At 34.0% G+C, this 17,093-nt stretch overlaps 1 protein-coding gene across 1 annotated transcript in view; it reads right to left on the bottom strand.

The window, feature by feature from the left end:
• Positions 1–17,093, bottom strand: part of LOC145678538 (uncharacterized) — a gene marked incomplete in the record, with an annotated part of 652,003 nt that overhangs the window by 620,612 nt on the left and 14,298 nt on the right. Inside the window, 1 exon segment of the mRNA XM_081748800.1 lies at positions 2,347–2,472. Coding sequence (XP_081604926.1) covers positions 2,347–2,472 — 126 coding nt within the window.

Below are 17,093 nucleotides of genomic sequence, written 5' to 3'. Positions count from 1 at the left end.
TTTGGACAGCCCTAGCTCTGAAACTCTGCACTTTTCGCCTTCGGTCCATATGAACTTTTTCTCTTATTTTCATATGAGGAATCACCTCTTAAAATTTGTTGGTATAAATTATTAACACCCTATATATATACACGTATATATATAAATTTCCCTAAAATTATCGGTAATTCTTCTTACTTTCTCCAAAGAAGCCTATATTTAGGTTTGTGGAGGTTATTAAAGCCTCTGTAAATACCTGCCCACTGATAACTTAGTCAAAACTTGTGGACGCAGAGGTCAAAATTTTAGAATGTGGATCAAAAGGGAATTTAATGCGTTATATGAATGTTCAAAATCCCAGCTATTTGAAGATATTATGTATTGTTAATGTTTTACTAAGAAGAGTGTAGCCAATAATTTTGTACCCTATTTTAATGTTTCTTCTCCCTACAATGTTGTAATAAAGATCCCAAAAGTCAATTTTTCACTTCTGTTCTGAGAAGGTTTGAAAAATTTCCCTTTTCTCCCCTTCGAGAAAATGTAAATTTCCTCCATTTTCACATAATATGAACAACTAATTAAATATATTTTCAACGAGATATAGTTCATATATCTTCTGTGTTTACAACCTGTACTATAGTCAGTTAAAGTGAATGCTAGGTCTCCACGAAAACGTTTGGCGTTGGACACAGGCTATTCAATATGGCGGTCATAGTGACCAAACACGATGCTGGATTTTTTAGGACTTTCTCTGAGTAACTGAATAGAGTATCATGATCATTTTAGAATAGGTTTGGGATTGTTTGTTTTGTTTCTTCTACCTACAATGTTGTAATAAAAATACCAAAACTCAATTTTTCAATTCTGAGAAATTTTGCGGAATTTTCCATTTTCCCTTTAGAAAAAAGGTAAATTTCCTCAATTTTTATACAATGAGAACTACTAATTAAATATCCTTTCAGCGAGGTATGGTTCATATATCTGCTTCGTTTACAACCTATATTATAGTGAGTTAAAGTGAATGCTATATCTCCACGGAAACTTTTGGCTTTGGAAATAGGCTATCGAATGTGACGGCCATAGTGACCATACCCGATTCCATTATTTTAGAAAAGTTTTCGGCTTGTTTTCTTAATGTCCGAGTTTGGCCCATTTCATAGTTATTTTGCATTTGCATCCCTGAAATTCACGGTATTAAGACCTACATGAAAGTTACAAGTTTTATGAGTAATTTCTTTTTCAATCATTTTTGGAAAGACGAAATTCGTTGGGTTAAGTTCTGAACCCTTAAGCCCTTATTCTACGATTGCTTCAAGTTTGTAAATGTTACTATTCTCTTTTTTTACCTTCATTTTTAATATTCCTACGCAAACAGCAGCTTGCGTGTACTTACGTGTCTCTTCATTCCATTCATTTTCATATCTTCGTTCTCACCGTCGTGATTAATCCGATTGGGTAGAAAAACATGATTCATCAGCAGATAAAACTCCAAACACGTATTTTAGATTTTGACCTTTTCTGTTTTTCAAAACGCTAATGCGTACACTATAAATGATTACTAGTCACTTAGTATACCATACCGTCATTAACAAACCATATGTGACAACTCCCCTTAGGTAATACGCAAATGCTTGTGACTCTTAGTGAAACATTTGAATTGCTAGCGAAATGAGCAAGAAAATTTTTACCAAATCTAATTATTTGCAAATCGACAACAATATTGATTTAATGTGGCGCCAATGTCTTTTCGGGGCGACGCATCGTTAATCATTTCTAACGTATTTTTCCTTTCTTCTTGCTAGTTTGGCGTCATTTTGCTCACCTTTGCCTTAACTACGGCCCTGCTAGTAATACACAAGACAGTGGAATTTCAAAAATAGATGTAATACTTCATAATAAGCCTCGAAAACACTTTCTCACCTTTTTCGTAAACATAGGAACGCAAGAAGGTGAATCACAACTAAACTCCAACTGCTTACTATTATATACTACATATAGACAAAATATACATAAATAGTACAGATCTCTCCAACTTATATGTTCTTTGTCTACAAAATGCCAAACGAACACTGTTTACAGTATGGTGCTTGGGGTCCCGGGTTCGATCCCAGCCCCCCGCCAAGTGAACTTTGTGGTGGACAAACACCGTTTGCGTGGGTTTTCTCGGGGTTCTCCCGTTTTCTCCCACTTTTTTCATTCCACCATTTCATTCATTACTCATCATCACCGTCTCCTTTAGCCTCACCGGCATAACCGTGGGACGTAAAACTCAAAGATTTCATTTCATTTTTTTTCACTGTTTACAGTATTTAACTTTAATTAATAGAATACAATTATAAATAATGAAGGTTAGAATCTATTACTCACTGCATCTATCAGGATCTTCGTCACTGCCATCAGAACAATCTCTATCAGAATCGCAAACATAAGATAATCTTATGCATTCTCCATTACTGCATTCAAATTGCCCAATTTCACAGTTACTGTACGTTACTGCAGCAGAAGAGAGATCATAGTTAACAAACTAATCATAGAAAGAAATGAAATGGACATTGTTAAAAGTTGAATTACAATACGCTTCATTTTGACCTGGAAAGTACCGCTTTCAACACCTCTATCCTGGTGCTCTGTCAATTTCAATTTTGTTAGTAGTAGTTTCCGTGCTGACAACTGTTGGACCCGTTTTGTGTTCAAAATAAACTGACTATGCGAATCGTTTCTGCCACATTTCTGCTAAGACATGTTTGAAACTGAAACTTATTCCTAACTAAATAACACCACCATAAATATTCCAAATGTCACGCCATAAATGATGCCAGACATATGTTGAAAATTTAAGAATTTAATAACATATCAATTCTTCATGTTACGTTCCTAGTTGAAATTCTTCTAATATCAAGGTTACTGATAGCTAAATAGCAATATTACTGATGTTGCAAATATCTTATATTCACGTTTATTCAGTCAAGACAGTGCTAAAATGTCAAAGGTTAAAACTGTTACTATGTCACTCGTTTCTGCTACGATCTTGCTCGATACTCGTCGCATTTCAACGTTACACCTACGTAAATAACGCAGTAAGGTTTCAAATGCCTGAGCCAATTTGACGCCAAATTGTCCTGGACATGCTCTAAATTTCAAAATACGCTAAAGTGTACACCCAGCCACAAAAGTATCTCCACCTTAAGCGTTCTAATTCCATTACTTGGGGTCCAGGTCTTTTGCAGTTGTGAGAACGTCTAGACAGATGCAACCCAACTTACACGTAGCTTTTCTCGGCACTCACAGCAGTTGGTAGCACTGAGTCAAGTCTGTATGGAAGTAAAATTGTGAGTAGATGACGCACAAAACATTTCTCCATTCCGAGATCAATCTCTCTCGTTCAGAGCGTGTTGTCCAATGAATATCATATGTTAATCTCAATATTGTTGTGTATGTAATGTAGTTTTTCATTATATACTGTTGATGTGGACTTAGGTTAAAATAAAATTATAATTGTAAAATATATTAAAATTGATTAAAATAAAGACAAGAAGATATTACAGAAGTAAAGACAAGAAATTACAAAATTAAAATTAGGTAAAAGAAAGACATTAATAAGTTATTTCAAAATTGTGATGAGATCCTAATGTTGTCCAAGTCATTGTTTTTGTTTTTATGTTAGTTAGTAAACACAGACATGTGGATTTGTAATGTTGTGATGACAAAGGACAACAAACAATCAAATTGCAGTGTAAGAATTATTGGAAGATTTGTTTGTTAACATCAACACAATTTTGGGGATATGACAAAACTGTCAGATTACGGAGATAGACGTCTGGAGATTTTGTCAATTTGATGATCATTGCAGAAATATGCATTTCGGCAATGGGATAAGCAAACATGTGTAGTGACGTGAATCGAGATAGCAGTTTAGAAATCAACATTGTCCAAATAAATACTTTACCAAGGATGGAACTGGGATCAGAAGAGATCAGAGCAGATCAGAAGAAGGAGCAGAAAGCGAGCAGACAGAGAATATTGTAATGTTTTGCCTATCCCGTACACATCATACAAATTTTTAATAATGAAACTTGGCATTGTATTTGTTTTCTTGAGACAAGTTTACTAAATATTTCCTGGACATTTTAGAGAATGTTTAGAGAACAATCTCCCTAAGTTCAGGTTTACACATGAACGCAATAATATTATTACGTTTACGGATTTACAGATACAATTATCATTTTATGAAAAGAAATGGAATATAAAGATTTGTTAGCTGATAACAGTAATGCATTTTTTTTTATCTTCCTCTAGGTAGAAAGGTGATGTGACATTTAAATAGGATCATTCCCGCGGCTAGCGCTGTATTTTCGATCACAATTTGCAATTTGTGCACAGCTACTAACAATTCCTTTGAAGTCATTTTTGGCCCATACTACAACAGTAAGAACATGTTTAGCCTTATGTGCTCATCAATTCTTTTCCAGACACGTTACTTCTCAGACAGTTACGAAGGTTGATACAGATTTCGTAATTTTGTGTTATTAGCATTTCACCTTTCAAGGAAGTTGTCTAAGCTCTTATACCAAGAGAAATTGAATATTTTTCATGTTAGTATACATCAGAAGTATCAGTTTTGTAGATTGTAAAAATTTACTGAATTGCCACACCCGGAATCGAACTTGCGTCCCCAATATTACGAAACTAACGCTTAAGCCACTACTGTAAGACATCACTGTTCTCGGAGAAGGAAAAAATGCAGTTGTAGTGAATTCAGTAATTACACATTTTTACGATTCCAGTGTAATAATGCTGAAACTTTATGATTTCAGTCATGATCAAATAGTAAAGTATTAAGCAGAAGAATTGTCAAGAGAAGTCAACTTTAAATTGACAACTCATATGTACGGAGGCGCTGCCATATGCTGTCGCCTCGGGCCCTGATTTTTCATAGCACGGTATTGGACAGATACTTATATTGATTGGAATCTGGTGTTTCAGGGCACTGGATTATTTTTTAAGTTAATTAATTTAACGAACCTTCCTCAGTACTTTGTTTCCTATTTTTACGCGTTTTACACACAGTTTTTCCACTATCTCTTTAAGAAGAGAGACAAAAGCACAGAAACATGGAAGACAGTAAGAATCACAAACAGTATTCACGCGTTCTTCCCTTGCCTGAAGTAAAACAATAAAATATGGTGAACATGCAATTTTTGGTCTTCCATTTTTTATGTGGTGTCAAATCCAGACTTGCAGTGGGTCAGTGGGTCGTGGGTCAACAGCATGTGACCCACTGCGACCAATTATCCACCGTGACCCACCACTCACTATGACGCACTCTGACCCACCGACCCTCTCTGCTCACTGCATCGTAGACAGCATCTTCTGGCACGACAAAACGCCAATTAAAATCCATAAAATTACTTCCCCAAAATATGTTAATTCACCTATATGTATGATTTGATTACATTAAGGTGAGTCTAAAAACACTAAAAAGAGTACCACAAAAGTAATCCGGAGGAGGCTCGAACCACCAACCTTATGATTACGGAGCGGGTGTTCTTCCGACTTCACCATGGAGTCAATGAAGGAGACGTCGCTTGTAAAGGGATAAATCGTTGAGATCTTTTTAATTTGGTTAATCAGAGTGCTATTATAACCGTATATATGAAACGATAACTGTTTGGGATAAGATAAAATGCGTTCGCCATACAATTTTATAACAAAATGACGCGTGTCTATTTATCTTATTCCATAGTTCTTCCATACTCACTTTCTAATGATCGACGACAGTTGCAATCTATATTCATACAATTATCGCACTCAAGATTTTTCACTTCATGATGTTGAGACAGAGACTATTCTTGACCCCCGGAGCTCACTTTAGGAACAATTCGTCAGGAAAAAATAATATATAATAATAGCTAAATGCACATGACTGGGGATAGTTCGTGTTGGTCTATTCGCGATTCACGAATCGAAGGAGCGTGGACCAAAACGAACACCTTGCTGCGACGCGGTGGTAACTTCAACACCCCGACGTGAGATATCTGTTTCTACTTGATGAAACCCTGCCGGCAGTGCGACACAAGCGGCAATCCATCGACTCGTCTCTATATTGACGATCGACGTTTACCCCCAAGTAAGCCACTAGGTATTGGAAACGTTTACGGCATGGGGTAGGTCCATGTGTGATATAGGCTCGCTGGTGCAAGTGACGTTAAACTCAAAATCAACTCAACTCAACTCAACAAAAAATACAGTGCTTCGCATTATATATTTATATGCTTACCATGCGCTTTATATTAATTGCTAAAAGCTTGTTTATTATATGGAGTGCTTAAAGGACTGGGCAATCAACCCATAAAGTTATGTAAAAAAAATAGACATAAAATTTGTAATGTAAGCTTTTGAATGTTGGTCTACGTACCTTGATTTGGGAGTTTCAAATTTCATCCGCTTTTCCACTGAGAAGTATCGATACTTCAACAAGGAAATAATTAGACCATGATAATTTAATTGAAATTCATCGTAAGTTTGCCCATGACAAACACTTTACCATTTTATATCGTGAAGGTCAGATCCATCATTTTTGTAACAGAGCGGTGCTTGAGGGATTGACCGTAGAAATTCAAACTCCAATTAGTTAGAATTTGACAACATGGTTTTATTAGAAGTATAAACTCTTGATGTCAGTAGAAAAGAAGACGTGGATCATGTGTCAAAGTTGATAACGATGTGTTTTGGTGGGTCAGTGGTTCATGGTGGGTGATGGGTCGGAGTGGGTCATGGTGGGTAGTGGGACAGAAGTTGGGTGGTGGACCATGGGTCAGAGAGGGTCGCGGTGGTTGGTGGGTCAAGTTTTCATTGACCCACGCCATGTCTGATCAAATCTGTGAAACCAAAGCAAACAAAGGGAAACACTACTACACAAAACGATCAACATCTTAGCTTTTCATGACAAACTATTGCATGATCCGGATAACTCTAGTATATCCAAAAAAAACATCATTTGTCATATTTTACCGAAACACGTTATGACTTTTCTGACAAACTGATATTTAAATGTTGTTAATACGCAAAGTTAATTGATCTCATCACCTATTCACTTATTCTCTTATGATCATCACAACCTTTAGGGTACTTCCCGTAGATATAGAAAGGTGAAATGTAGTATCCAGGCTTGGTGCAGCGTGCAAGTGAACCAATGAGAAGCAACAGGATTATATTTGCCTCCTCCAAGCCCCCTAAAGTGGAGTGGGTTGATTATTCAAGAAAAAGACTTGAAATCCAAGTAGAAAATTCATAAAATAAAAAATATGTAGCCAAGTCTCGACTTTGAAGTAATAATAATAATAATAATAATAATGATAATAATAATAATAATAATAATAATAATAATAATAATAATAATAAATAGGAGTAATAGTGATAGTAGTAGTAGCATTATTGATAATAATTATATTGTTTATGTACGATACTTAAAGAAAGTACTTGAAACTACACACAGCATTTGGCTCGATTTTCTTCGTTTTCACTCGACTCGAGTGGGAACTTTAGTCAAATTCGAGTCAAGTTGGAGAAAACTTTTGGAGTTGAGTTCTCGAGTCGAGCTCAAAGATGTCTGTTTTGAGTCGAGTCGAATTTGAGTTAAAACTCGCTCGAATTCGCTCGTGCCCTTCCCTACAGTTCTTCTTTACCTTCTAGTTTCCAAAGAAGAAAATACGATAGAAATTATTTTCACATTCTCTGAATTCTATCAACATGTGTAACAATAGTGTGTGCTATGATTATCTAACATAACTACTAGTTTATTTTCTGATGAATTGATGGCAAAGTGTGAGATCAGAGAACTGCCATTACATTCACTCGGGTTCGAATCCTGGTGTGGCATTCATTATTTTTTTCTTGATTGGAAGGTATTGTTTACGTAATAGATGTTGTGATTCTGTTATTCCATTATTATTATTATTATTATTATTATTATTATTATTATTATTATTATTATTATGTAATACCAAAAAATTTTGATCAGCTTATTTACAGTTATCTTTATAGTTCCGTTGAACATTCTATTATACCTGAACAGTATGGTTTTCTGAAGGGTAAATCAACTGAACTAAATTTGAATAAATTTCTGACTATGGTTTCTCCTGTTGTATATAATCGTGGTCAAGTTGATACTATTTATTTCGATTTTGCTAAAGCCTACGATAAAATATCCCATCATATGCTTCTTAATAAACTTCATTTCTTTGAAATTCCTAAATCCTTGATTCATTGGTTCGCTTCCTACTTGTTTGATCGTAAATTCGTAGTTAGATATATGGGTTCTAAGTCATTTGTGTACAAGATTTCTGCGTGTGTTCCTCAAGGATCCAAATTGGGTCCATTATTATTTTTAATATATGTGAATGATATTGGTAATTATTTGAATTGTCCTTTTTTACTGTACGCTGATGATCTGAAGATATTTTCTGAAATAGCTAGTAATCAGAATCACCTTAAATTGCAAGCTGATGTTACCTCAGTTTACCAATAGTCTGTACAAAATTTACTTCCATTAAACATGAACAAAATAAAAAGTACAGCGTTCTCCAGGAAAACGAATATATCGTATTTTTCTTACTCAATAAATCAGTATAGAGTTCAACCTGTTTCAATTAACAAGGAGTTAGGTGTTATGATTGATTCTAAATTACTTTTTGACCATCATGTTTCAACCATGGTTTCCAAGGCTAGAAGGAATCTGGGACTCATCAAATGGTCTGTTAGAGATTTTAAGGATATTACAACTTGCAAAATTTTATATTTTGCATATGTACGTTCCAATTTGGAATTTGCTGGCTTGATTTGGAACCGTAATCTCATTAGCATTACTCAAGTTTTGGAGTCAGTCCAAATTTCCTTCCTGGCCTGGTTAAAATATAAATTTAAATTATACGATCTGACCAATAGGGAGATTCTCGCTAAATTGGATTTACTTGCTCTTGAAGTTCGGCGTAATTTAAGGCAAATTAAATTTATTCATGATATAATACATGCGAAACTGAACTTAATTGATATATTAAAGTTCCCTTGTATAAATCTAGGCTTTACCGTCCTATACTGTGTAATAGTAATTTAGTTGGTTCGCCATTATTTATTTGTGTTGACAACATAAACAAAAAGTCACTCAAAATTGATTTCTTTGATTCGAATTTTTCAGTGCTTAGAAAACAGTTTTTGGATTGTTATATTTAATTAAAATACAAAATTCAACCTTTGTATATTGTCTGTTCAATTTTCATTTCTTTCTTTTACCTATATGGTTTATATTTATTCATGTGTTTTATTACTATTTTTTTAACTTTGTTTATTTCTATGATCAATATATGTAAATTCTTAGTAATATATCCTACTTAATGAATCTTTACTGAATTGAGGATATGTTTCTAATTTTATTCTGTAATTTAGTTTGAATTCAACTCGTGTTATTTTTTTTCTCTACTTGATTGTCATGATTTCATGTATTTTAATTTCTTTGTTTTGTTGTATTTTTCTTGTAATATTCTATTGTACATAATTGTATATATGGCCATTATGGCTTTGGCTGTGGTCGCAATCATTCATAATAAATAAATAAATAATAATTATTATTACAAAGTCGTGACTTGGCTACATAATTTATATTTTATGAATTTTCTGATTGGATTTCAAGTCTTTTAGTTCAATAAACAACAAACTCCATTGAAGGGGACTTGGCGGAGGGGAATATCATCCTGTTGCTTTTTATTTGTTTACTTCCATGCTATACCAAGCCTGGATACTACATTTCACGGGAAGTACCTTAAAGGTTGTGATGATCATAAGAGAGTAAGTGAATAAGTGCGGAGATCAATGAACTTTGCGTATTAACAACATTTAAAGTATCAGGTTGTCAGAAAGGTCATGACGTATTTCGGTAAAATATGACAAATGATGATTTGTGGATATACTGGAGTTATCCGGATCATGCAATAGTTATGTCGTGAATAGCTAACATGTTGAGCATTTTGTATAGTAGTAATGCCTTTTGTTTGGTTTCGTTTTACAGATTTGACATAACATAGAAGACGGAAGACCAAAAATTGCATATTATCCATATGTTATTGTTTTACTTCAGACAAGAGAAGAACGCGCGAATATTGTTTGTGATTTTTACTCTCGTCCATGTTTCCGTGTTTTTGTCCCTCTTCTTAAAGAGTTAGTGGAAAAAGTGGAAAAGTGAGTAAAACGCGTATAAATAGGAAACAAGGTACTGAGGAAGGTTCGTTAAATTAATTAACTTTAAAAAAATCCAGTGCCCTGAAACACCAGATTCCAATCAATATAAATATCTGCCCAATACCGTGCTGTGAAAAATCAGGACCCGGGGTGAGAGCATATGGCAGCACCTCCGTACTACTATGATCAAAATAAATAACGCGTCTCTTTATTTTGAAGATTTTTGAAAATATCTCCGTTTTCTTTATATGTTCGAAATTTCGGAAGGTTTCCCCAGCAGGACAGGTTAATAACAAACCCGTTTTTAATATTTGTGTTAGATATTAGCTTAAAATAAATAAATTAGAAGGAAAAACATTAAATCGACAGAAATCTCGAGAATTACAAACTCTGCTAAGGTGGGAAATTTTCAAGAACGCGAGGGAATTCTGCAGTTCAACACGAAGCAGCGACATCTATGTCATTGAGAGAAATGTGGATTAAATCTACAAACTAAACTTAACGAAATATTTCTAATATGTCTTATTACGTGCGCTATCTGCAAACTCCAAATATATGAATATATGCCAAGTATTAACGTAAAGGTAGAGCAAATAGTGGAAATTATTTATGGAAAAGGACGAATTGCTAGCACGATCGTAACGAAAAATCGTCTTTACCGGAACAGGCTCAGTTCATGTAAGGAAAAACTAGCTCAGTTAGTTAAAGCAACGATTCTATATGCCGAAGGTAGTGGATTCGATCCCCATGGAAGTGCCGTTGTCATCTTTATCACTATGATTATTTTATTTATTTTTTATGTGGGAAAGAATCAAATTGTAACATGTGTGTAAAACTCATGACGATACAAAAAAAAAAGGAAAGAAAGAAAAAATGTCGTTGTCGCACTTGCATTAGCGTACCTAATTTTGTTTGCAAACAGTTTCGTAATTATTTCCCCTGTGCTCACTGCTTACTATATGCTCGCTGGCGAATAACGAATGTTTCCCAGTAAATGTTAATTCTAATTTGGAGAATTTTATAAAGTTTCACAATATTTCTCACTAAATAATCTTCTATCTACGTGTTTGGATATTTTGATAACATATTTCCCTATTAAATGTTTAATTTTTCCTAGATGTTTAATTACGGAAAAGTTTTACAATGTATTTGTATTGAATTGAAATTGTTTTCAATTTACTGCATAAGGTAAGTAGCCCGAAGGAAGAAAACTCAAGTAATTGATATTCTACGTGATGATGCTTCTTATCTCAAGCACATAATCTTTACGTTAGAGAGTCAGACAGAGAAGAATCCTGGTTTTTCCTCCCCTATGACCATCCATCTTAAACCTCTACATACCATTGTTCGTCTCACAAAATTTTGGTGCTCCAAAAACATTCAAATAATATTAATAACAATAATAATAATAATAATAATAATAATAATAATAATAATAATAATAATAATGATAATAATAAAAATAATAATAATCCTGAATATGCCATCCTTACATAATGTAAGGATATCTTAGTTTCTTAGTTTAAATCTTAAATGTCTTAGTTTAAAATGCTTTCTTTAGTAACTATTTGAGCAACCATGTAGGAGGGGGTACAACGTTTTATTTTGCCCCTCTCATTTCAGTACCCTTCCAACAGAAAGTAACTTCTGATAAGCAGGGCAGACAAAATGAATAATTTACAGCTGTCACAAATTACCACTTAACTAAACTAAACAATAGTGGGGTGAACCGGAACCAAGTCAGTTTAAATTGATGTAAAAGTTTAATTTTTGGTTTCATATTAAAGTTTTGGTTTCAAATGAGAATTTCAGTCCAAGTGGTCAATGATCAAATCTCGTGGGGCTCTTCAGTGTAGGCTAGTACGGCCTCTTATGAGAAAAGGCAAAATTATTAACATGTTTATAACTTTCGATTTTTTCGTCTATATTAAAGAAATATTTTGCTTCGTATTAAAGTGTTGGTTCCAAATGACAATTTCAGTCCGAGTGGACAATGATCAAATCTCGGGGGGACTCTTCACTATAGGGGGCTACGGCTCCCTTATGGGAAAAGGCAAAAATATGAAGATGCTTATAACTTTCGAATTTTTCGTCTATTTTAAAGAAATTATTAGTTTCATATTAAAGTTTTGGCTTCAAATGACAATTTCAGTCCGTGTGGACAATGATCAAATCTCGGAGGGCTCTTCGGTATAGGGTAGGTGTTTCGGCTTCTTTATGGGACAAGATTCACGTAGTTGATATTGCAAAATTGTTTTGTATACATGAGTGGAAACTTGCACTATTTAGTTAATTTTACCTCTTATATTTTGCAGATTCAGATTCCAAGCAATAGTTACTTCGCAAAGCTAAAGAAGGCACTTACTAGTTTCATTAGAATGAAATGTCTTTTATGAGAAATTGTCATGGTGCAGGCGAACGAACAGGCACCCAAACGTTGGTTGAGACGGGCGGTTGAAACTCGTTAAGCTCGCTTCAATTATTATTATTATTATTATTATTATTATTATTATTATTATTATTATTATTATTAGTAGTAGTAGTAGTAGTAGTAGTAGTAGTAGTAGTAGTATTAACAATAATAATAACAATAATAATAATAATAATAATATTAAAGCATTCACCTTTGGCGCATGGCGTCCGTGGCTCGATTCCACTTCGCGCCAAGAGAAATTTGAGGTGGACAAATACCCTGTGCATGGGTATGGGTTTTCTTGGGATTTTCCATTTTCCTCCCACTTTCTTCATTTCACCATTTCATTCATCATCATTCTCCCTTAGCGTAGGTGCATAATCGTGCAACGTTAAACTAGATATTGCATTTAATTTTAATTTCAATAATAATAATAAAAATTATTCAATTGAAAGGACGGTAATTTATGTTGACAGCAACTATCATAAATATGCAACCGTTATAAAAACAATGCTTTGAGTAGAAAGATAATCCTTTCCAAGTGATAACGAATGCGCACGAGATAAGACATGTCTCGAGAAAGAGAGGAGACGCGCTTTGTGACATCCAAGATAAGACGAGACAAATGTTTTGGACGCGAGATAGCTTGTAAAGTGTGTCGTCTTGTCTGGAATGTCTCGAAAACAAAAGTCTAAGTTTTAAAATTATTTCTCAAGATCTATTCTCTCAGACGTATCTCTCTGCCTTGAAATTAACAACGGCATTTGTGATTTAAAAACGATAAACAATGCCTAATGTTAATAGTTAACATTTTCGAAAAGAAGCTTCATTAAGGGTGAACCCGAAAGATATCCGCAAACTTCGGGAGATGGTTTGTGACAAATGGTCCTCTTGCAGTTTTCGAATTCAGCTTCGTTGTCGAGAAAGAGGGTTGCCAACTGTCGTGTCTGAGAAACTCATTGGGAATAAATTCAACTCCAAGAATAAATTCATACTAATATATTTTTCAGGTCAATTGACTTATACCATGTTGTAAGGTTAAATATTTATTTATGAAGTGTGTACAAAATTTGCCAGAGTCTTTTCTGAGAAAATCGTCGAGAAAAAGTCACATCCAAGAATAAACTACCACTCGTAAATTTTTCTAAGAGAAATATCTGATACTGTAATATAGGGTTGTTAATTAAATATTGATTAATGAAAAATAAACAAAACTGTTAAAACCATTTTTGAAAAAATAGCTTTTTTCGATTTTCGGCTGTTGGTAAACCACACTTATTTTAGGTGGTAGGAAAAAATGGAAAATCTCCTGTAGGAATACTATGTAAACCCTAAGTTTAAAATTTGGTGTAGATACGTTGAAAGGTATGGCCTCTAGGCGAGTGCATAGAAAAGTGTACCGAACGGATGGACCCGAAGGACGGGTGTCGGAAAGTCACATTTTCGTTATGTAGACGCAATGAAACATGTAAATCCGTTGAAATCTGAATTTGATATATTATTTTCAGAATCACTATATTTTCTTCTCTCTTTTGCCGCTCGAAAAAGAAAAGCCTGGGTTTACCACAAAAATCTAGGGAGATTACCAAAAAATATTCAATTACAGGGCCACTGCACAAAACTTTTTCAATTCAATTTCTTAACTGTGTTAGGCCGCAGTTGTTACTGAAGTGCGTATTTGGGTAATACGAATAAAATTATCGTATTATTCAAATAAATCGAATGTCAGATTATCGAATAAAAAACTTCGATTGAAGAAAATCCACACTACAAAACTAACTCACACTTTGAGCACATTTTCATTAGACATCCCTATAATAGAGCAATTGATGCTATAATTGTTTATGAAATATGAAAAAAATCAAATGAGTCATTTTTGAGAAAGTCGTTCAGAAAGAACACGTCAGGAGTAACCTACTTCTTGTGAATTGTTTCGAACAATGAGTTAAGATATACTTTTGGTTATTAATGAAATATTTATTTGCGAAATTTGAACAAAATCGCCTGTCGTTCCAGAAAATTGTCGGGGAAAAAACTTGTCCCCCAAAATAAACTATCCGTCGTAATTGTTTTTCATAGAAATGACTTATACTAAAATATAGTGTTATTAATGAAATACTTACTTATGAATTATCAATAAAATTGTCCGAGTAATTTTTGAGAAAATCGTGAGGGAAAAATAACTCCCCGAATAAACTCTCTCTTGAGGATTCTTTCAGGGTAAGCAAGTTATTCTATATTATTAGGTTTTTAATGAAATATTTATTTCTGAATACGAACAAAATTGCTTGACTCATTTTCGAGAAAACCGTGGAGGAAAAACACTCCCAAGTGTAAACTACACACGCATATTTTTTTTAGGACAAACGAGTTATGCCATATTGTTAAGTTATTAACGAAATATTTATTTATGAAATATGAGCGAAAACACTTGAGTCCATTTTGAGAAAATCACTGAGAAAAAACTCACCCCTTAGTATAAACTACCCCTTGTAGATTTTTCTCAGATAAATGCCTTATACCACAAAATAGGGTTGCTGATTAAATATTGATTTATAAAAATAGAAAGAAAACAAGATCATTAGAGCCAGTTATGAGAAAATATCTTTTTGCTATTTTCATCGTACAGGAAACTATCCTTGTTTTGGGAGTAGGAGAGAAAAAAACTATAGGAAATACTATGAAAATCTTAAACTAAAATTTGGTGCAGGTAAGTTGAACGCTATGGCCTCTAGGCGAGTGCACAGAAAAGTATAGCGAACGGACGGACGAACGGATGGACATGTATTGAAAAATTACTTTTTCGGTATTAGGGGCTATTATACGTGTAAATTCGTTGAAATATCAAAATTGATTTTTTTTCGAATGCCATACATTCTTTTCTCATTTGTCACTTCAAAGTAAAAGTACCTCAGAACTACAGATAAGAGAGACCTACTTTTACACATAGACATTTATTGATTTTAGACTGTTTTAGTTTGTGTCATTTCACTTCAATTGAAAGGTTTTACCATGACTGACGGCATACCAATGACGAGACGGAAGTTTTCAGGAAGTAAATGCATTGAGAAGTCTAGACTGCATTACACCTATCAGCCTGTTTTTACTTCTGCAATTGTTGACAGCTGTAATTTCATCCAAACGCTACATGAAATATTTTTTTGTTGACGTCATTGTGTTACTATTTTAGCATTGTTCTCTTCAAACTTGGTTGAAGTTTTGTCTTAACGGTTATACATTGTTTTTTCTTATTTCAGCGTTACACATAAGAATAAAATGTGGTGAGTGGATAGATTCGAACCTATGAACATTGAGTTTTTATTCTTCCAACACTTTACCAATGGTACAAGCGTTGTCTTCACATTAACGCACGGTTACAAGGTTTATTACGATTTAAATAAAATGGCTGGCTGTTAGAGTTTCCTGCTCACATATTTCGATAAAAAAATTCCATTGCTTCGTAGATACGTAGAGCAATGATTAGATAGACATTTTAGGAGAGTGAATTTTGGTGTATATAATAATTTCATGCCAGATGAAAGGTGGATAAGTTTTGATAACATGTTGCATATGAAATTCTCAATAATAGGCTTGCTTTTCGGAGTGAAGTTCCAAGGTTCAGCATTGACTAGCAGTTTTTGCTATTAATATCCCTTCTAACAATATTGGCAGAGGACAAAAGTTAGCCCGTGTTGAAGCTTTTTGCTACTAATTTAGTTATTTTACTTTATTATTTAACGAATATATTGAAAATTGTCAGCAGACACGTGTGCAGTAATTTATTTCGGGAGGGGTCCGACTGCAATATTAGGATAAATTATAATAAAATTTTAAAAGATAATCCCTAAATTTAGGCTAAATTTACAGAAAAAGTTGGGATTTCAGAGGGGGTCCGGAACCCCTGGACCCACCTCTAAATACGTCCTTGTTTGTCAGTAACGTTTCCTCATTTTGAAACCCTCAAAAACTTCGGATATATAAAGGAAAACGAGTTGTTTTCGATGAAATATCACTTCAAGGAGACGCGACAGTTTTATTGCACATGGTGGTATCCTACGTTCACAAGGGGAAGAATTCTTCTCTGCCATTCTGCTCTATCGAAAGGTTAGGTTTGTAAAATATTACTTCTACTAACAAGCATGATCGGCAGATTGAATATTGAACACAACTCAACAGAAATGCATGCTGAACTTACGTTTATAGCTACGCTTTGGTGATTTGCCCTCAAGGTCAATCGAGTTGTAATTCAGTTCCGTCTCTGTTCTTAAGCCATGTTTGTATTACTTCGAAAAGTTTTGATAATGAAAAGCATGCCTCGTAATATAACAGACTTCTTTCGCGTAAGAAATCAAAACTCAGTTGGTCAGAGCAACTAGTCTGTACGAATTAGGTTGTTAGTTCGAGCCCAGTATGAGTAAGGGTTTTTATTACTATTGTTTTTATCTTTTTTATGTGAGGAAAAATCAAATTG

The sequence above is a fragment of the Thermobia domestica genome, chromosome 2 (assembly GCF_964235325.1).
Source record: "Thermobia domestica chromosome 2, izTheDome1.hap1.1, whole genome shotgun sequence".
NCBI lineage: Eukaryota > Metazoa > Arthropoda > Insecta > Zygentoma > Lepismatidae > Thermobia > Thermobia domestica.
The sequence above is the reverse complement of the archived record's forward strand: the minus strand, read 5'-3'. Positions and strand labels throughout refer to the sequence as shown.